The following is a 23,167-nucleotide window of genomic DNA, read 5'->3' as shown; positions in this document are numbered from 1 at the left end:
ACTTATGTATATAAGTTCATGAAAAATAAAATTTTGGCAAAAATTGAATTCGTAGAAATCTAAAACAAGACATACAATTACAAAGTGGTATTCATATAATAAGTAATAAATATAAAAAATATCACCATTGTTTTTTTTTCGGATAAAATATATAACCAATATTTCAACATTTGATGCTTTCACAAGACACATTGGGTTAAATTGCTGAATTCTCCATGTAAAGAATACGTTCGTGACATTCTTACACAGCCATAAAACAAATTTACCAAAAAAAACCAAAAAAAACATTAAATACAAGATTTACATCCTTTGCCAATCCCTTTAGGGATTACATCCTTTGCCTTATGAAATCCTCATATTTCTGATACAGAAGACAAAACTGAACGAACCATACTGTCAAATAATATCATTTGTTGTTCAGGGCTTACACATATCTGCCTAAGTGAGTTCATAAGAGAAGACATTGCTCTAGAAAGTTTATGCACACTCAGAATCGTTCTGCTACTGAGTGTGCACAAACTTTCAGTTAAAATGTAATATATGTAATATTCCTAGATAAAAACAGGAATTAACTATTTTGTTTTGAGTTTATTGCTATCGTATAATGAAAATGTCCTTCTAAAGGCCTGTAGCCATTACGAAACACTAGCATTTTTAGCGTTTGACATCACTTCGAAGCATAGATTCTGCAGATCTGCAAGTCTTAACAGTCAACCTTACAGTTATTACCCAATTGGCATTTTTGGTTTTATATCACAGGCACATAATTCGTTAATATATATTTTATCAATTTTGGTGTCCTTTTCTATTTATTTTACACAACTGTTTTTTTTTTTTTTTTTTTTTTTTTTTTTGTTTTTTGTTTTTTTTTGTTCAAAATTTACTTAGTTTTTTTGGTGTTTTTTTGGGGTGTGTATTTGTTTTTGTTTTTGTTGTGTTTTTTGTTTTGTTGTTGTTTTGTTGTTGTTGTTGTTTTGTTGTTGTTGTTTATTTATTGTTTGTTTGTTGAAACAAAATTTGTTTTTACAACAATATTTTATACTTTCTTTGACTGTAAACAGACGGGCATTAATTTTACACATTTGAAAAAGAATATGTCTTACTCAAAGATTATTAAACATTGAAAACATTTGCCCTTGAACATTTACAATAATTCTTGTAATTTAAATTGCATATTTTTTCTGACAAATTAACAGGAATCCACTGTATTACAATATTACAAAAATGCACCGAAAAATAGAATGCCTTCACAACTAGGTTATTCACTATTTCTCATACCATAGAACTATAGTTAAAATAGATATATAGGCTTTTGTTTTGTAATATATATCTTGGAGAGATGGTGCGACAAATCTTTGATACGAAATGTCTGAGCATCTGCTGCAGTTATTCCCCTTGCTGATACTCTTCTGAAATAAAAATGGTAAGCACGGTTAAACGAAAATGTAAATGCAATCCCAATCCATCTGCTAAATTCCTGACCTTGGTACTTCTTTAAATTGTCGAGTGAACTTCTGTGGTGTCTTACCCTTCAGTTTCTACTGTTATATTTAATTTTTAAGTAAAGATTATCATGTACAACGGGTTGTTACCATGGCATGTACACACATGAACCGCATATCATTGGAACATTCCCGAACCGTTGATTCAGTTAACCAAGTGGACGTATTGGTGAACATTTCTTCTAGTTTAAGATGTCGATGGTAAACTATTTCATTTTATGAGCCTTTTGGTTCGTTAATTGTAATTAATATGATTTAACTTGCGGACTTCAATCAGCTTTAGATATGGTTATAGACAATGAGGGGCCTGATGGGTTATTTTCGTTCTTCGTGCTCGGCACACTTTTGCTATAGTGATCGGTATTTCTACAGATTTATTTTTCGTGATTTGTGATGAAAGCATTGGTTATGAATCATTTTCATTGGAGCTGCTTCATCTTCATTAAACCAGGTGCTACATCCAAGGTAGGGAGGTCAGTCAAAATATGAAGTATGTAGAAAATGTACAAGTTTATATTAGTTTGAAAGAGCCCAACAAATGTAACTTTTTGGTGCAAAAATTTTTAAAATCGGTCAAGGGGTTCAAAAGTTATTACAATTTAAAGTTCAAAATTTTGGTCATTTTTCTTGCGAAGGCAATAATGTCACATTTTGGGCACTTCTGTGGCCCACATAAGTCAAACAGGTAAAGAAATTCATACATTGTGTCTTAATCATTTAAATAAAGCCATTTCATACTTTGATTTAAGCCATTCAGGAAACTTGTATCTTAGATACAAAGAAAATTACACTTTTTTAAAATCGGCAAAAAAACACTTTGGACTTAGTTTTTTTTTGCTATGTGTCAACAGCATCATGAATTAAAGTGCCATTTTTGGATATTCATATTTGGAAATTGGAAGGTAGTAGAATTCTGATACTTTGCTGTTCTTTCAAGAGTAATCCATTAAACAGAAATAAATAAACAAATATTATGTAAAAACCTCCGATTTGTTTTTCATTGGAATCAAAAACGCTGCGGCAGACCCCCTTTTTTTATATGCGTTTTTTCAACAAAAAAATACATTTTTGCTTACTAAGAATTCAAAAAAAATATTTAATTTTTTCTGTCACTTGTTTTGTGTGGCAATAAAGTTGCTTGACTTGAAAAATCATGTTTTTCTGCTCAAAAAAATTTTTTGAGGTAGAAAATTGACATTTTAGGGTAAATTTTAGAGCTATTTTCAGTGCAAAAAATGGCGAAAGGTCAGACAGAAAAAGACATTTTGAATTTAAAAGCAGTTTTTAGCACATGACAGTTATTGTTATTGTGATTAAATATGTAAAAACACATTTTTATCAAGAAATAATTGATTTATATTTAAAAATCAACAAGCAAATGTTGAAAAATGGGGGTAAATCGAACATTTTTGAAAATTTCAGATTTAAAAAAAAAAACGCATATTTATGCTAATATTGATCAAAAAATCAACCTACCATATACTTATGTGGTACCATTTTAAAGCTTAGAATCTAAGCTATCACATGAAGATACTTTCATCTTATTTTGCTATAAAATGTTTAATGTGGATGAAAATTTGTTAGGCCTATACCTTAAATGAAGCCAGACAATAATCAAAATAAACATACATTTTTGCTGCAAAAAGTGGCAAAATAATATTATATCAAGGTCTGGTCAATTCTAAGATTCCTAATGTAGTCTTGTAATGTTTTCTTGTTTAAATAGGGTCTTTAAACATAATAATAATCTCATTATTATGTTAAAATTGAATAAAATTTCAAAAACAAATGCTGTTTTCCCAAGAAATTGAGAAAATTTTTATGAATACATTGACTTGAACCAATGCGCATCCTTTCACTATGGAACTTTGAAGCCCTAGCTGTTTCCTCATGTGTACTATTATGTACATTAAATGATAATAAACAAAATATCATCATTTGATTAAGTTTAATGAACTTTTTGAAGTTTCCATTTCAGGCCAGAAGGGTTTCTTCACCAGGATCTACTATGTCTGCCAAATCTACAAAAGAGATTATGTACATAAGGACATTACACCTATTAACATCATTTACCTTATCAATTTACTTACAGTTAGTTTACTTTCTATTAAATCATAATCTGGTTTGCTAACAATCTGAAAAAATGTAAAACTTTATTTGATGTTGGTTGCTCACAAAGCGGTTGACAAAAGATGTGGCGAGGAGTTAAAAACACCAAACTTCCTTTTCCAGAATAATTATCTTCATTTCAAAACAAGAAGATTGTTTTATAAGGTTATATTAATGTTATGTTAAATAACTTAATATGAATAATTTCGCTGCGTGATCCGTCTGGTTCTTCTATCAAGTGTTGAACTCTCTTACCAATCAGGTTATCAGGTTCAAGTGTGTCTGGAACTACCCTACTTACTGTACCCCATATGGTCCTACCTCAGACAGCCCATATTCATCTCATAGCATAGCCCACTTTGCTCCTCAGGCCATCTGAAATAAACAAGTAGTGGAATTCAATGAATATGTACTGTGAAGCAGTTTTAAAGCAGAGTCTAAACACAAAACTAATCGACAGTTCTTGTAAGTAATATATGATTCAAATGTAAATGCTTATTTGTTACCATAATTAAAAGACTCAAAAGTTTTACTATTAAAATAAATAAAGCTACTAAACTAAATCAAAGTATAAAAACTAACTTACCATAAATTCGAAACATCTCCAGAACTCAACAAAATGAAACTAAAATGATGAAAAACAAACAGAAAATAAAACTAAATCATAATAAAATTTACATCAGTGTTTACTTTTTATATGACAAAATAAAATAAATATTTAGGCAGCCTGTTTACTAATACTTTCTTCTGAAATAAATCAATAATTAGAAGAAAAAACATAGTACAAGTATGTTTCATATACATACAACAAAAGATTGGTATTATGAGTCAATCAATGTGATCCTTAAAAAGGCAAAAAAAAAATTAAACCATAATTAATTAAAATTTAATGATAAATAATGTATATTACTAGGATTTTAAACCTTTTCCAAGCAATTGTACATGTATATGAATATTAAATAAGTAGAGCATCTACAATCCTCTAAAAAATGAATATGTAAGTTAGCTGTTAAAAATTGTACAATATGAATATATAAAGTAAACTTAAGAAGATGCAGGTCATATGTAAAATATGCAATTGCCACATATATAAATCTCATCAAATAAGTTCTATTTATCAAGTAAAGTACAAGCAGGGCTACATGATAATTGTTCTAATAAAAGTCATAATTAATATATATTAACTGATAAAATGAAAACCAGAAAAAAAGTTGTGTATCATTTGAAGAAGCAATTTAAGGTTGATTTTTTTTCTACATATGATAATTTTGGATAAATAAAACAGTTAAAATAAATATAAAGAAGGTTTATGCTTAAACATGTGAGTTTCATATAAATTGGGCACTACATATAAATTAAAATTGAATTATCAAGAAAATTAAATGCAATATGTGCAAATTCTCCCAACCAATAGAAAAAAAGCAAGGTAAAATACAGAGACTTCCGATAATAAAGGAAAGTCGATAAAGTCCGAAAGATTTTGAATAGATTGCAATCAAACGTTGGGAGAATTTACTTCATTACATATTCATCGTTTAATAAAAATGTTATGGAAACATATTCCAACTAATGCTAAATGAGTGTAATCTTTTTTAAATCAGCTCATACAGAATCAAACGAAAATCAGACCTTCCAAGAAGGTGAATATAGTTTTTAAGCTTGCAGATGATAAAAGGTCATTCTAGAATTTGACCTTACGGAAACAGGGCGATTAGGCTTATATTAGACATAATTTAGGTACTTACCATAAGTGATTGGCCTCCATGGCCTAGGTCCATCGTTGTCTGCACCACCAGTCAAAAATCCGTCCAGAAAACAGTCGGTAAAAGGCATTTATCCACGAGTGTTCGAAAATCTTAACAGAAGCTATGGCGGATCAGTAACATCCGGTTAGCAAGAACGATAACCGGTCCCGCTTTAATTTTTGTGAAAACCACGCCCTGACCACCCTAATATCCAATCGATTCCGCAAGCTATTATTGTTTTTCTTCTGAAACCAGGGTTACGGATGGACGCAGAAAGGATTAAATTTTCGGAATCCGACTGTCAGTGCATTCCGGGTACGCAAAAACTATTTTTTTTCAACATGTTTTTCCTTAAAATTACGTAAAAAATATGTTTTGTAACCAAAAAATTAGCCTGACAACCGGATTATCAAAATTGAAGATATTTCCAAAAATTTAAGCCATAAATGAAGAAAATCGGTCCAGTAATAGCTTGCGGAATGAATTTTGAAATAGGTATGATCTTTGACACATAGTTTTTCAGGCGGCCATTTTTCTCAAAGTATCGTCACTTCAAACGTTTGTACCAAATGACCATCAACTCCAATAACAATTAAAGTTGTATATTTAGAAAGAGAAATGTCTCATCTTCAATTACATATATTTTTTATTGTCATGCAATGGATTTTTAACCATTTTCTAACGTGTTAAATTTGACTCAAAATTGAGAATTTTGCTCTCGCAAGAATATCGATAAACGCACTACCGACCTCCCTATCCAAGGACATTTTTGCACCACCCTTGAGTCGAGTGTATTTCAGTCTAAACTTTGAGATTGAGTAAGTTCTGAAAAAGTGCTGGTTGCATCTTTAGAGGTGGAGGTTGTTTCTAGTATTGATGGGTTCAGACTGTTCCAATCACAGGTTATGTTCGGAATACAGCTGGTTCAGAATATCTGTACGAACATATGGTATGTAAAACTGTTGATCATGTCTGTTACAATTAGTTCTGGTGTTATGTCTAATGTCATTGGTTGATATGTTTGCTACTCCATAAAGACCTTTATGAAATCATATAAGTCGGTTTTCTTTTCTACGACGTTTTAATGATTTCCATTTTAGTTCTTCCATGATCTTAGTCATTGACCCTTCGTCATAGTTGTAATTATTCAAAAGAAAGTGTGCAGCTCTTTTTTGCACCTTTTCTTGTTCTAAGTATTTACAATTAGGGTCCCAAACAGTTCTTGCATATTCAAGTATCGGTTTAACACAACTGAAGTAAGCAGTTTCTTTTACTTCTTTATTACAGAAATTTAGGTTTCGCTTAAGCATTCCTAATACTCAGTTGGCTTTGCTTGTGACTGCAGATACATGTTTGTGCCATCGAAGGTCTGATATGTTGACTCCGAGGTATTTTATTGTATCTAGGAATTCTAATGTGAATACAAATGCTCCCAGGACTAGTGGAACTTTATGTTCATGATTCGTGATTGAGACGTGTTTCGTTCTCGTGATTTTATTTTCATTATGGAAAGAAAGAGTTCCATTGAGTTGTCTTTCTTGTCTTAAAAAGTTGAAGTGGCACAATAGCTTTAAAAGTACAATTAGAACCTGGGAGAATTCAACAAGTAAACAAGTAATGAGCCAGTAATGTATTTGATTGTAGCTTAATTGAACCAATCTACAAGACAAACAACCAACTTCTGAATCTCTATTATCGAGATTGATTTGGGGATACTCTTTTTTTATTTTCGTGATTGACAAAAAAATTAACTTTTTAAGTCGTGATGAGACACCCTCCCCCCCTTTCCCCAACAGACTTTATGATAATGTACAGTAGTCTGAAACCCCAGGCCCAGGCTGTTTAAATCCTAGTGGATTTGGTAAAAGTGTCACTTACAGGCCAGTAATATCTACATAATTTTTCTCTGAAATATAGCTCTGACCAGTAGATCTAAAAAAAGAACCTTGTGAAGACTACTGGGTAGAGTGAGTGATTATGTTTACAAGCTATGTGACAGAAATAAGCATTTTTATGACATTCTATTAACCTTATACAATAAAATATAGGCGGTGGCTGCTCGTCCACGCATTTGTGGACGGGGAGTCTCTACAGGCTAATCGTCCACACATCAGGTGTGAGTCAATAACACATGGAGTCATGTTGGAAACAGTTCATTTATATTAGTAATGTGGAAAGTGTGAGAAATTCTTTTTTATACATTACATACAAAATAATACAAATACAATTTAAATCGTAACTTGATGTAACAAACAATTATTAAAAATTCAAAATTAATTCAAAATACACATTTAACAAACTTGAAAGACTATTTTTGCACATCAAGATTGTTTTGGCACATGATTCAGTCCGGCTCATTGTAAATCATAATGCTGTCATTCCAGATGGCAGATGTGAACTATATCCATTCACACTGGTCCTTCTTTGTAGAAACTAAAAAACAAAAACATTCAATGCTTTTTTTAACACGTGGGATATTTATGATAGCCAAGATTTAATTATTTATTTTTTTCGACTTTGGCAGTAGTCAACATAAGTTCTGTGATTGACCAACATAATACCCTTTCATTTTCAAGCACATGGGCTTGCTCCCACAATCAAATATGCAGTCAAGCTAGTTAACAACACGAACATAAAACTGCTCAGTTTATTAAATGTGAACACAGTTCGCGATGACATTAGTAGTTGTACATTTGCAGATAAGTTCAACAACATTTTCGTAACGAACTGGGCATTTCTGTCATGATTTCATATGTTTTTGATGCAAACCAGATGTGTGGACGAAGAGGCTCCCCATTCACGAATGCATTGACGAGGAGCCACATGTATCTCATTTTCACAACATATTTTCTTGAGTGTTTCAACTGCATTCAGGGATAAAATTTTAACAATTGCCATTGCCTAGACAATTTGATGTGTGTAATCTGGTGTGGAGTACCATACATCGTACATTTATATGCCATGACAAATTTACAAATTTTTATATGTTTTTTTCTTACTACATTCACTTTGATTTCAGCAACCACAGATTATTCTTCTGAAGGAGGGTACAGACTCATCTCAGGGTGTTCCTCAGATAGTCAGTAACATAAATGCATGTCAAGCCATAGCAGATGCAGTAAGGACCACTCTTGGTCCACGTGGTATGGACAAACTGATAGTTAATGATCAGGGTAATTATAACTTTGAAGACATGTATGTTGACATACATATTTAATATTATGTGTATCATACATGTTTCTTACATGTTTGTATAACTACTCTGTGGAGGAGAAATTTCAATGTTTCCTTTCATCATTTATCTGGGTTTGTCAACCGCACAATTTTTTCAAAGTAAAGCTTTCCATCTGTTGTAATTTTAGAATATGCTTAAGAGGGAGAGAGCTATTTGTATGGCAAAAGGAAGGTTAAAAAGTGAGAGTAAGGTGTTTGGGGTTTTGACAACCTCTTAAAAGTGGCTGAATGAAATTCAACAAAACGTCGGATAATATTTATCACAAGTCCTTCACTCAAATCAAATTACAACAATCAAGACTTTCAAAGTGTTTTATTTATAATTATTAATAGTAATTATCAGTTTAAAAGGGCGGAATTAAAATATAAAAAGATTGCAGTATTACTAGATAAAAATATGAAGTAATATTTCACCATTGATGAACATGTTCAAAATTAAAAAAATTACATGATGCAAAATTTTTAATGACATGACTGAATTCTTATCTTAACTGCAGTTCTTCAAATTACCTGAGAAACAGAATATACATTGTATCTTACAGTGAATTTCCCGTTATGCCTCATTGAAATTTATGACTATTACAATATACAAGTGGTCAGTGTTGGCTAGGTGAAATCTTGGTGTTCAGTACTCAATATGTCAGTGTAACACTGAGTTTCACTCCTGTCAGACTTCAATGTTAGAGAAACATTCCACTTTGAGTGTAGTGTATGTTCTGCTATACTATTTGTATTGCTTTTAGAGCTGTACTGTTTCAAGAAAGAAACACTAATGAAGCTTGAATGAAGTGTCACTACTATATGTACATGTACATGTAGTTCCAAATGACATGTTGTGGTTATTTAAAGCTGCACACTGCCTAGCATTTTATTTTAAGCACTGTAGTTCTTTTTTTTTTGCAAAACATAATGACTGGCATTGGTTTATTACAGGTAAAGCTACAATTTCAAATGATGGTGCAACTATACTGAAGACTTTAGACATTGTCCATCCAGCAGCCAAAACTTTAGTAGACATTGCCAAGTCTCAAGATGCAGAGGTATTTTATTTTTTAAGCTTTGTACATTTTACATATATGTGTGTGATGTTTAATTTAATAAAATCCAGTAAAGCTTGATGGAAGCTTGGTAAGTCTTTCCCCTGTCTCAAGGCAGTGGAGAGACAAAGTGAGTCTCTCTCCATTGCCTTGAGACAGGGGACTTGTCAAACTCATGCAGGACATGTATTATTTCTCCATTGTGTTGTAGTAAATGATTCTCCATATGGGGTTGCTGAAACCTTGATCTTGACAAGTTTCTGAAATTTGTATAGAGTCCGACCAGGAAAGTCTCACTAATGTAATCTACTAAGCTGTCAAGTACATCCTCCCAGTTCAATTGCAGAAATAAGCACCTTTCTTTCACCAGTCACTGAGAGGACTATGTCATCGCCTAGTGCTAAGGCCTGTTTGTTTGCAGTTACATCTAATATCATGACCGGTTTCCAGAAATGGAGGATGGGGGAGAAAACATTTTGACAGAAGTTATAAAAAGTTGAGTTGCTGAATTTTGGATGAGTCAGTGGGTAAACAGCAAACCAACAATTGTTTATAGATGACCTCTACAGAAGATTTGAGGGACTCCTTTTTGGCCTTGAAGGGTGTTAAAAGAATAGGCCTGCAGCAGCGCTAAGCTTGTCATAGAAGGCGACTAAATAGTGCTCAGAACCCTAGCCGGGGGTTAGGGCGCTTTGCCCACAGAGCAACTGGGATGTGTGCCCCAGGTGGTTGAATGGGGCACCTCTGGCGTGTTACATGCTGGGGTTGTCAGGCTATAATACGGAAAACCTGACCACAAACCATAGTGGTGCACCGTGTTGGGAAAGATGCCACGTTCCTCGCACGTTAAAGAACCCTACTGTGGTATTCTCCCGGAGTAGGAACCATAGGGCTCCACCACAGGAGGCTAAATTGCCCGACCCTACCCACCTCTCCCTATTTCCAGTGGCAATCAAAATTTGTCGACCCCATTGTCCTTGTGTCCTATCCCTTTTTCATTTCATCATTTCATGTTCATTTTGTCATCCATTTCATGTTCATTGTCTGAATATAGCTGAAATATTGCTGCTCGGACGTTAAACCCCAACAAACAAACAAACAGTTGGAAGTTATTTAATAATTAAACTCGTATAGGGAATTGTGTTTTTTGCAGTTTTATGTCAAGAAACATTAAATGTAACAAGCATGATCCATTTAACATACTTATCAGTCAAAATCTTCATCCTATCATAAATGTTTTATGATTAATAAACAGGAAGTGAACCGTAGTGATTTTAATCAAGTAAAATGGGTGGGAAAGTTCTAGTTTATAAAAAGTGTCTAGTTAAAGAAAATCTTGCGTTAATCAAGAAATAAATTTCTAAGAGAAAAATTAGTTATCGTAGAGTACAGTGAAGGATAAATACTCATTTAAAATAGTTTTTGAATGTAAATGCAAATTAACTATTGGACAGGTTTAAAAATATGGGTGGAAAGGTGAAATGAGAGACCTTTACATACAAGAGATTTGCAACTAACTGAAATCTTGTATTACAAAAATGTAACATGCGACATAACAACTAGACTTTTAATGATCAGAACTAAAACAGAAGTATTGCAAATATTGAAATAAAGCCTTTAGTTTTCAAATCTATGATATCATAGCTTTATGTTCATAATACATTTTTCTTTCTACCAAACAAACAAAAAAAAAGTATGTACTCCTTTTTCATAGAAAAATGAAATTAATTCAAAACTTAATTCATACTTTTACCTGTGCACCTGGTCCATGCTTCCAGTTTTTAGTGGAGTCCAAGTTGTTCATTTGCTTTCATTACTTTGTATGTATAATTTTAGTTATTTGTTGTGTATGTCTGTTTTCATGTCTTTGTATTCTTTTGATTACCACTATAACCTTGGTTCCCTTGATTACTCTTTACCTATCACAACTTTTTTTTCCTAGAGGTCAGTCAATAAAAACTTCAGTTTCCATTTTTACGTCTTCCGGGTGTCTGCTATAATTTATTTTAGATCATTTCATCAAAATGGGGGGGGGGGGGAGTTTGAATAAATTAATGGAAAAGATTAGGGAATCTTGTTCTTTGCCACTTCATAATTATATAGATAAATTGGCTAATTAACAAGTTTCTTAACTCTGTGTATTATATGTCACTGGTGAAATTGAACAATATTTGTGAATTGAGATAATGTTTAAATAGTGAAGACAGTGTTTACTTAGAAATCAGAAGTAAAGATTGACATTTAGTTTCTACAAATTGAAAAAAAAACAATTCTAAATAATATGGGAAACATAGATATATGATTTCAGTTTTATTTTACATCATGTAATCTTAAGTTTGTTCATGCTATAATTTTTCAATAGAATCAAGAACTTCCAGTGCTAACAGCATTTTTGATTAAGGGTTTAATATTGGACTTAAGGAACTTCAATTTTGGCTACATTTTGCATTCTTTGTTGACAAATTTATTGACACTTTTATTTTCTTAAAGAATTGTAGCATTAAACTTTTAATTAAATAATAACCATAGACCAGTCCGCGTAACTGAACAAACAATATCAGGGGTTTCATTATTTTATTTGCAATGCAGGTACCTTTGGTTTTGTAGGAGGTACATCATTTTGTTTAATAAAAATGTATGAAATTTTAAAATTCTGGCGGTACCTTTCAGTAGTTAAAAATGGTAAAAGTACCTGGTACCGCCTCTTATTGAAAGGCCTGCAATATTAGTTTTCATGTTAAATCTGTGGTACTTTAAATGTTAGTTTACACAGATTGTTAGATTGGTTGTTCCGATCAATTACCGTCATCACTGTTCACCAACCAGATTTCCTGAGATTTGCTTGAAATCTTATGACTTTTAACTTAGTTTGTACATCATTATTGCATGTCTTTAAATCTAAATAATGAAATATGTTTTAAAACATATGTTGTTGTTTTCTTGTCTGTCAAACACTTAAATTTTCAGTTTAAAATGTGTACTTTTTTTACACACTCTAAAGGTTGGTGATGGTACTACATCTGTGACTTTGTTAGCTGGAGAATTTTTGAAGGAAGCAAAGCCATTCATTGAAGAGAAAGTCCATCCTCAAGTCATTGTCAAAGCATTTAGGAGAGCAGCTACTGAGGTATTGAAAAAGATGCATGAATGTTCGATTTTTACTATGCCAGTGTTCCAGCTAGGCTGTTTTCATAAGGCAGTCTGCCAGCCAAATTTCATTGTGCCCTGCCCTTTTTAGCTCACCTGGCTGATGGCCATTTAAGCTGTTGCCATCACTTGGCATCCGTCGTCATTAACAATTTTTCATAATTCTTCTCCTTTGACACTACTTGACCAATTGGACCCAGACTTGATGTGAATATTTCTTGGGTATCCTGCATAGAACTTATGCGGGAATTTTGCAGGAAAACATAGCCATCATTACTTAAAATAAAACATGGGGCTCAGACAGTAATTTTTCGCATATATCTCTTTAATACAGTTAGGTTTAGCTAAATTCTGACTGGCTTAAATTGTTCAGCATGATGAGATCAATCTGTGGTCAGATTTTTTATTTAATCTGTTAAGCCATGTTGGAGTTATTGCCAATATCTTTAAAACTTTATTAGAAAGAAAATTTTAATTGATGAAATGATCCTTATGATAAGTCCTATCTTCATTTCTAAATTGTTGGCCATCCACTTGTTACAGTTATTGCTCTTGAAATACAAAAAAATATGATTTTTGCCGTTTTCAGCTAATATCTTGGAAACTATAATCAAAAGGATGAAACTTTCAATCAATGAAATGATCCTTTAGACAAGTCCTATCATAGTCTTCAGCAAGTCAAAATTGTTGGACAACTCATTAGAGTTATTGCCCTTGAAAGGCAAAAATTTAAGCAGGTGTGCAGATCGGGCTACTGGGAGCCTCTTGTCTGACTCGCTGACCTTATTTACCCTTCACAATACATATAACGAAATTAATAAATTCAAGAAAATAATTTTATGCACATATAATGAGAACAGCTGTAGTGTTGCATCTTGGTTCAATAGAGGTAGTGAGGTGTTTTCTCCAGTCCAAATGTTGAACTGTCATGTGGTCATAGAAAAAAGATGAAACAGATCATGTTAAACAATACTGAACATTTTTTAGAACCTGCACCCTGCCCCTTTGAAATCCTTTCTTGAACACTGTTTGCTAGTTTGTTTTGTCAAGGAAGTTGCCATTATACACATATTTTAGTTGGATGTTCAACTGTTTAGTAAGTTATCTTGTAAGAAATTAAGATTAAGTCATATCATGAAATTTGGTAGAATAACACATTGTAAATAGAAAAATAAATTCCCTGCTAACAGAGTTTAGATAGGAATCCCCTTGTCAGTCTGCCCATCCATGTACACGTATCTAGTAACTTCTACTTCAGTAGTTTTTTGTTACTACTTGTACATGTAAGTTTAACTCCTCTTCCACCACTGAATGTATTTGTTGAAGTTTTATAGGAATGTTAGGCATGTTTTGTATATTTAAGACATAAATGATATGTATTTTGACTGATGCCAATAAAGAGATATACTCAATTTAAAGTATTCATGGATAAAACCTCATACCTTCAACTCCTGTGTATTTATGGTTAATTACTGTATGTAGATGTGATAAGTAAGTAAGGTCCCACTGTGGGTGAGGATTATCAAATTTAAGATTTAACACGACTAAAAGGGTGTATTCTCTTTCATTAAATCTGCAATGATCATTGTTTACATTGTTTCAATATTATTCCAGGCAGTAAAGAAAATAAAAGAGATATCAGTGAAAATCAATAGAAGTGATCCAAAGTAAGTATGATATACTACCAGTGTTATGCTTTAAAGAAATATTCAAGAATGAAATGCTGAATTTATTAGGGGTTATCAATATTACTAACATCAAAAAACATTTAACAAGTTTTTTTCACTGATATACAAAAAAATATAGTAGCACTTGCTGGTTCTATTCCGGACGACTTTTTATGAGCAACTCAGTGGGTGTTGGTAGAAAAGTAGAGGACGCTTACCCTACCAGTGCACCTGGTCCATGCTCCCAGTTCTAAGTGGAGTCCGATTTGCTCATTTGCCTTTTGTTACTTTGTATGTATGATTTTAGTTACTTTGTGTTCTTTGTTGTGTATATGTCTGTTTTCCATGTCTGGTCTTTGCCCCTGAATTACATTCTTTTGATTACTGCTATAACCTTGGTTTCCTTGATTACTCTTTCTTTATTAAAAATGGTAATGCTCACCCAGTTTTAAGCTCACCTGGCTGTAGGCCACTTCAGCTGTTGCCATCACTTGGCTTCTGTAGTCATTATAGCGAAAGGCCACCTTTGCATTTAGTTGGGCACTTATGAAAATTCATTCCTAAGCAAACGAAAATAAATAACCTTTAATGCAAAATGCACTTTTGTCAAATACTCTTGGCTATTCATAAATAGAATAGTATCTTTGAAATATATGCGGATAGCTGTCTTCCAGAACTCTCCTATCTGAAGAAAGATCATTAGCAGTCTTAATTGTTTTTTTTTTTTTTCTGATAGCTTCCAATTAGCTGATGATGTCACTAAGTCTTGTTTGGTACCGATACAAGTACTGCATATAATATGTAAACAAAGAATATTCCGTAAATATATGATCCTGTTTATCTAAAAACATGCTGTCTTGTCAAGCTTACGATTACACAAATGATAAAAAAAGTAGTATCGAAAGAGTTTTTTTTACCAATAACACAAACTTTCTTCAGAAGTAACCATTAGATTTTCCTCAGACATACCATATTTACGAACTACAAGTCAATGTGGAGTTAAAGTCGATTTGCCTAATTTTGACCAAAATCAAGGAAAAAAACATAGATAAGTCAAGGGTCAGACGTGTGCATGTATATCGCAGGTGTCAGCTGAGTTGATCGGCTTGTTTTCAACAGCATATTATTCCAGCGATGTTGCTGACAATAATATTTCTGAATTAAATGAAAAATTATGTTTTTGTTAAGGTGTACTTTGTCCGGGAGTTCAATTATTTTTATTGAATGGTGTGTCAATGGCTCTGAAGCCTTAGATCATCAGGTGTACGAAATCGTAAACATAACAAACGTGGGCACCCATGTGTGAAATAAGCGAGAAATTTGTTTGATAAATTGGTCATAATTACGAACAGTAATTAATAAACAATATAACCTGGTATGACGAAATACAATAAAAGATAATTGTTACCTGCTAATTTGGTTGCAATTAGCCATTTAGACACTTTAACTAATTATGGTTTGAGCCACGTGAGAATGTGTTATAACATACCGTAAATGGGTATAAATTTGCATTTTCAAGGACCGATAACTCCAGAACACTGGATAATGTTTTTCCAGTTAAAAAGAGTTTTGTTAACATATCTTCTATAGTTTGTTTATATATTTATGTAGCTGTCTTTGTAAGAATCATGCGAAATCTGAAAAATGTGATACACCCTAAAAAAGGCTAAATATTTTTATTTTTGTAATTAAATTGTTTTATGGGTCTATACTATGAAATGTGTAATTATTCATTCAAATCTGCCTGCTCTTAGCCAGCAGTCCACAGTATTGTAGAACTGCCTAATTTTGGTCTTGTAATCTGATGCTTTGTAACATTTATCACTTTAAAAAATTGTCAAGCATCTGTAAATCTATACATCTAGAAATAGCTCAAGCCAAGGCCTTCAGGATGCAGTAAAAATTTTCTGGAAAAAATTACCCACAGCATATAGGGTTACCATAGAAACCATGCAAAAATATGCGAAAATTTGCAAAAAAGTTCATAAAATCAGGTTTAAAAATATCAAATTTCCCGCAAAATATCTGAAATGTTTATTTCAATCCCTGAAACTGTTCAAACTTTTCCCTTCAAAAACCCCTTCCTCATATGGGCATCGCCGGTTAGATTTTGAGCTATTTCACTTTGTAATCCACTTATTAAATTTAGCATGGTAAAAAATTGACTTACTTTCACTTTCACAATGAAGTCAAATTGTCATTGAAAAAAAGCCCCTTCAACATTGAAAATATATAAAACATTGCAAAATACTTTTAAAAGTCCCCTTTTTTCAGAAAATGTTTTATCAACAATAGATTCTTCATTTTTAATCACTATAGCAACCACCGGTTTCCATTTATGTCATTTTTCATCCCTAGCCAAAAGTGCGAAACTAAACTAAACTGTGGAGTGCTGGCTTAGGAGATAATAAACATTGAAAATCCAATAGATTCTATTGTATTTGAGCTTCATTTACAGAGTTATCTCCCTTAATTTTGAAATCAACAGTGCATTCTGTATAATTTTTATCTCCTAAGAACACGGATTATATGAAAAACTGAATGTTAATTTCTGTTTACTATGGCAATTCAAACAAAATGTCAAAAATAAAAATATGTTGGCTTTTTACCCATGAATCACATTTTGCGTGATTCTTAGCTGGAGTGCTACTTAAACAGTTTCAAAGTTTTTATTAACATTGTCGTTCATCATAAAGGATAGCGGCAATGATCAATAATATTCGAATTCAATTGCTGATTTGACTGTTTGAGTGATGGCTTTCGTTGATTGCAGTTTACCAAAAAAATTTTGAATTTAAGCAATTAAAAGTAAACTAAACAAATCTAATGAAATGTATTGTAGATGAACATCTTTTCTTGAAAAAATCCTTGTATAAGTCGAAGTGGACGATAAAAAAATATTGACATATAGTCCGGAAAAGATGATACTAGTCTTTTTGCTACAGTCACGTTGTTCATCAATGTTGTCTGACTATTGCTTACACATTGTGCCTCAATCTCTGCTTCTGTATATTTGGGGTTGAAATTTTAAGGGGAAAGTCCCAAATTTGTGCTTTCTTTGAACTTCTGAATCATTTACCTATTTACTTTTACTTTACAAACCGACTTTGTGACTCATAGCTTAACCAATCTTTGTAGTGCCCATATGTGTGGAAATTTAAATTCCATTATTATAAATCGCAATTAATTAAGTTAAGAAAAGGAAATTATTTTGTTTCAATTTTAATTTTCATGAACATTTAGCAGATAAATTTTGATATTTATGAGTGCACAATAACATGGTCTTCTCCTTTAGCAATTCTTCGAACATCTTATCTGAAATTGGATGAAACTTAACATGATTGTTCCTTAGAGTATCATGCACAAAATGACCATTTGAATATTTGATCTGTTGAAAAACATGGTTGCAGTTACTGAAAATAGAACAGTTTTTTTGCATATATCTTCAAAACCTCAAGGTTTAGCTTAATTCTGACAATGGTTAGAAGTATTCAGCATTATGGAATATATCTGTGATCAAATTCTCGTTTTAATCCACTAAGCCATGTTGGAGTTATTGCCCTTTGCAACATTTTTTTGCTATTTTTAATATTATTTTTTTCAAAAATCTTCTCTCACACTACTTGTTTAGCCAAATTCTTTCAAAGCCGAAATGATCCTTATAAATAGGACTACAAAAGACTTCAGGGATAAAAGTTGTCAGATGACTCCTCATAAGAGTTATTGCCCTTGAATGATGAAAAATGACCAGATGAGCGGTTTAGTCTCCTGTGAGCCTTTGGAATTTGGTTTTTATTATTATTTTTTTTTACAGTTTTCAGTCAATCTCTTGAAAACTGTGATAGAAAGAAAAATAATTTCAATTGCTGAAATGATCCCTTTAAGGCCTACAATTAGATTAATGTTGTTGGAACAACTTCTTGTTAGAATAATTGCCCTTGAAAGTCAAGAAATGATATTTTTAGCAGTTTTCAGCCGATATCTTGAAAACTCTTATTCTGTGAAAGTACTTTGATTCATGGATACCCATTTTTGTAGATTAGGGAAAAACACAAATTTGGTTTTGTGGTTTTCAGTATACACATCAATGGAAACAACCTTTTCTTTGGAACCCAAATTTTGTGGTTTGGCCTTTCAATGAAAACAATGAAAATTGGTACCTAACGAAAGATAGTACTTTCACAGTAGGTAGAAAGAAACTTTATTGGTTAAATGATCTTTATGATAAGTCCTACCTTAGCCTTTGTGAGTCAAAATTGTTGCACATGTTCTTATACAGGTTACTGCCTTTGAAAGGCATAAATTTAGTTAGATGAGCAATTCAGGGTCCTGAAAACCTCTTGTTGCTTGGAATAAAGCACACCCTTTCCAACAAAATCAAATTGATTGATGAACTGCCATTTATAGATTTATTGTTAAGAAAACAATTTTCAAATCACTCTCTGTTCTTTGAATCTTGTATATGCAAATATGTTTTTGACCCTTAATTGCATCTCTACATAAAAACTAAGTCATTTTGAGTATTGTGCTACATCAACTCATGTCTATTAAGTGCCGTACATTGCTATTCCAAATCCAGCCCACTGGTATTGTAATGGCTGATTATTTCTAATGCTGGTAGTTTAGATTGTCCAGTCACTCTTCAATATGTTCTTAGCTAGCTTTCACAAGTACTACAAGCATTTTTTTTGAAGATATCTCTTTTTATTTAACCACAAAAAATTTGGGGTTGTATAATGGTATGGGGCAGTTGTCCTCCGTCGACACTTTTATAATTACTAGAGGACCCCTGCGCTCTATATCTTAAGAACGGTTATGATTTCAAAGTTTATACTTGACACGTATATTAACCAACACCAGAGAGTGTGTCATAATGTATGTACAACTTTCTAGGTCAAAGGTCAAGGTCAGAAACTTTGGTTTCAGTTGACAACCCCATGTCCTGTGGTAAAGATTGTGTCCGCTCTATATCTTGAGAACTGTTATGATTTCAAAGTTTATACTTGGCACGTATATTAACCAACACTAAAGAGAATAATGCTTCATATCAGCTTATTTACCACATTATTGACAGCAGGGCCCTCAGAGATGGCTCCCATTTCAATGATATCTGGTTTTTTTTAATGGTTGAATTGGCGAGAAAAGTCAAAGGGGCCCTATTACAGTCGACTCCACTTAATCGCATATCCCTTTATTGCATATTTCGGTTATTAGCATAATTTTTTCCTTCACAAAACCATTTCCCATTTTTCTATTAGGGAAAAAATCGCTTATTTGCATAGGCCTTGCAGGTGCATTTCGGTTTATTGCATAGAGAATTTTCTCATCCAGGTAAAGACAGGTTTTCCCAAATTCTATTTTAAGCCTTCGGGTCATAAATATGTCAATCATATTTATTGTTGTAAAAACTAGATTATCATCAATCAGGAGGTGTTAATAATGGATTAAAAACATAATGGACATAAAAGACAATTTAAATGATTTCAAATTACATTAAAATAAACAAGCACCTAGGTCAACAATGACTTCTGACAACATGCCAAACATCACCTTATGATGCGGCTTGGGGTTCGGTTTGGGGTATTTTTTGTCCCTATTTAAATTCTTCCGACTACAAATGATTATAAATGTAAATTTAATTTTCTTTAATGGAGTCGACTGTACTAGGAAAGGCAAATCAATTTCAATATATATATGTTTTATATATTACATCAAATGTCAGAAATTTCTCTTTTATCTGGATACACTTCATTTGTAAACCAGTCATATGTTGAAAACTCAGGACAACTTTGAAAAAGTAGATTTTTTCTACTGTCTGCCCTTTTTATGCAAATTTGATGATTTTTGGGGTACTTGAAATTGAATATCTTGGAAATGTGTCATAGCACATCCCTGAAAGTTATCTGTTATTTAGACAATATATATAGACACATTTTTACATTTAAACCAAACAGCTAGTCCCTTCTTTTTGCAAGTTTAAAGCAATTACAATAATTTGCTTAAAAATGTGACCCTTATCATGCACTAATCCAAATATATTCGACCTTGTATGGTTTCAGAGTTGCGTAGTAGAGTTAGTAGTATAGATTGTATACTGCCTGGTGAGAAATTTAATTATTTTTCAATTTCTACAACTAGCTGAGTAACTAATATAAAGAAGAAAGGTTCAAAGACATAATAGTTTTGAAACTTAGGTTTATTGTATTTAATGTGTTTTTTCAGTGGATTTTATTGTCTGTTCGTTTCAGCTTTTCATTTACCTTAAATTAAAGGATTATAAAACCCACTGCATATTTCATGCACCCGTCAACAGTTAGATGTTGGTAGTTAATGTGTTTTGGTGTGGTTATATTACCTTTTAGTTCGTTTTTTTTTTTTTTTTTTTTTTTTTTTTGAAGAATTGTCATCTTTCTGATATTTTTTTTTAGTCTCATTTTGTTGATTTTGACTGAAGGGAACTTCAGATTTGTACTCAGTCCGCCAAATCAGTTTTCCACACTTTTTCATTATGCTTGCAGTATCCATATGATATTTGGTAGTTGTATAATGATTCCCCTCTGACAAGAATCAATACATATCATGATTCTTGGTGCTCAAAACAGTCTTTGTGGTATAAATTTCTGACAACAAGCCCAAGCTCAAAAATTTTAAAGAACTTATATAGTTATCATTGGCATGTTAGCCAAATTCTGCAAGCTCACCAGCGTTTTTTAGCATGGTTTTGACGTGGCTGTTGGTCAATTTCTGTGACTGTCAAAATAGGAAATAAATTGTTTTGTGATTAAGAAACAAAAGATGTAGTTGTCTTATTCATGTTTTTCACTTAGGTTAAGCTAAATGAGAATGTGATCAGAATTGTAAAAATAGTCCCAGTATTGATTTCCAAATTGTAACTGAAACAATTGTGATTCATCAGTGGATCATTACCCCTTTATATTTGGTGCATTAACTACAGGTCAGGTTCAGATTTTGTAACTGTTGAGTTATGTTCCTTGGACTTACAAAATTAATGCAAACTTTTCTTGTTTACAAATTATGCTTAAAGTTTGCATTTTCTTCAACAGATTTTTTTCCAGCAGGGTATTTTTTATTGCCATGCAGTACTCTCAAATACTTATGTTTTTTGTCCGAGCTTTCAGATGATGCTTATAGGTGTGTTTACACTTAGTGAAGATCTTTTGGTGATCTCTGAAGATATTTACTATTTTGGATTACAAACAATGTAGGTTATGTTTGAATATTCATAAACATGACCGTGATTGGAGTTCAGTTCCACAGATTTGGCAGCAAGATTAAATATAATAGTTGTTAGTCTTCGTGTTCCATCTGTGGTACATTAATGGCAGTATCATCGATATTTGCCAGGGTTACTGAGAGTTGTTGGAGATCTAGAATTCTGACATAGTTAATGTAACCTACATAAATAACAGACATTTTAGATCACATGGGTCAGTAGTCAGAAGAGTCACCACTTTTAAAGGGATCAAAATAGGTTGTGAGGGTTTGGTAGCCAGCTGGGCTACCAAACTTAAAAATTTTGTAGTTGAGAGAAAAAACTGGTAGCCCAGACCTTTTCATTAAATTCTGACTCTTTTTTTACAAGACTAGTCTACTAGGCATGCAATTAAAATCTTAGGACTTCCCATTCCAGTAAATACTTTCTCACACTTTTCATATTACTATATTCTTTATAGTAATCATTTTTATTTGTTATGGTAGAGGGGCTTTTGCCCCTAAAAACGTATTTCCACATGTAGAGTGGAATAAACTGGATATAAAAATCTTCACGCAAAATACAATAGGTACGGAAAAGGAAGGAATGAAATCCAGCGATATTATGCTGGTCAAAATTGTACTAATTATTGACCTGTTACCAATAACAAACAAAATTTGACAACAGATTGCCAGCTAGGCAAGCTGACAGTACAATGGCCATTTAGAAAATTAAATTTAGTAGCCACACTACATTTAAGTCGCCCTTAGGGACTGCTTATTTTGATCCCTGTTTTACCACTTCACAGGTACATGTAATTTATAACTACAAAATGAGATTACCTACATGCCAGTATGAATTCAGCAATTTATAAGCTGTAATAGTAAAATTGTCAAACTATGTGTATTTTTTTTCTTCAGGGAAATGAGACAATTATTGGAGAAATGTGCTGCAACATCATTAAGTTCAAAATTAGTAGCTCATCAGAAAGATTTCTTCACAAAAATGGTGGTTGATGCTGTGATGTTGTTAGATGAACTTCTTCCATTGAACATGATTGGGGTGAAAAAGGTTACTGGAGGTGGTCTAGAGGTAATATTTTGTCTACCAGACCTCATCTAGTATTATATTCTTTGATGCTGCACATTTAAAATTTGTACTCTTTCAATGCTAAGAAATGTTTGAATAAAATGAATAATCAGAGCTGTTTGCTTGTAATGAATGTCAGTATTTCACACAGATTTTTAAATAAAATTATGCAATATGGATTTTCTATGGAAAAAAATTGTTGTTGCTTCTAGTTTTGGCAGTCGGTGTGTTTAAGGCACTTTTTTTAATGGGAATGAAGCAGACTAGGCACCCAAGAAAAAAGGCCTTTAGAAGAAGTTTATGGGTTTTTTTTTTTGCAATTAAACAATGTTTCTTAGCCGTCTCTTTTCTGTTTAAACTGTAATAAGACACTTTCGGGAACATTTTATATTACAAACCTGCCATCTTACAAGATTTAATCGTA

At 32.4% G+C, this 23,167-nt stretch overlaps 1 protein-coding gene across 3 annotated transcripts in view; it reads left to right on the top strand.

Moving 5' to 3' along the window:
- Positions 1-1,274: 1,274 nt before the first annotated feature.
- LOC148620977 (T-complex protein 1 subunit eta-like) overlaps positions 1,275-23,167 on the top strand; it is a 33,112-nt gene continuing 11,219 nt past the window's right edge. Inside the window, exons 1-6 of one of the 3 annotated variants that reach the window (XM_088574925.1) lie at positions 1,275-1,423; positions 8,376-8,529; positions 9,524-9,630; positions 12,629-12,754; positions 14,389-14,441; positions 22,575-22,746. In XM_088574925.1, the coding sequence (XP_088431051.1) occupies positions 1,421-1,423; positions 8,376-8,529; positions 9,524-9,630; positions 12,629-12,754; positions 14,389-14,441; positions 22,575-22,746 (615 nt within the window). In that variant the 5' untranslated portion in view covers positions 1,275-1,420. Of the gene's footprint in view, positions 1,704-6,642; positions 6,745-8,375; positions 8,530-9,523; positions 9,631-12,628; positions 12,755-14,388; positions 14,442-22,574; positions 22,747-23,167 lie in introns of those variants that run through there. The other 2 variants (XM_088574924.1, XM_088574926.1) reach the window with 2 other exon arrangements.

Source organism: Perna viridis, chromosome 3, assembly GCF_037379345.1.
Source record: "Perna viridis isolate PV_CMFRI_1.1 ecotype Kerala chromosome 3, ASM3737934v1, whole genome shotgun sequence".
Lineage (NCBI taxonomy): Eukaryota > Metazoa > Mollusca > Bivalvia > Mytilida > Mytilidae > Perna > Perna viridis.
Note: the sequence above shows the minus strand (reverse complement) of the source record. Positions and strands in the feature narration are given on the sequence as shown.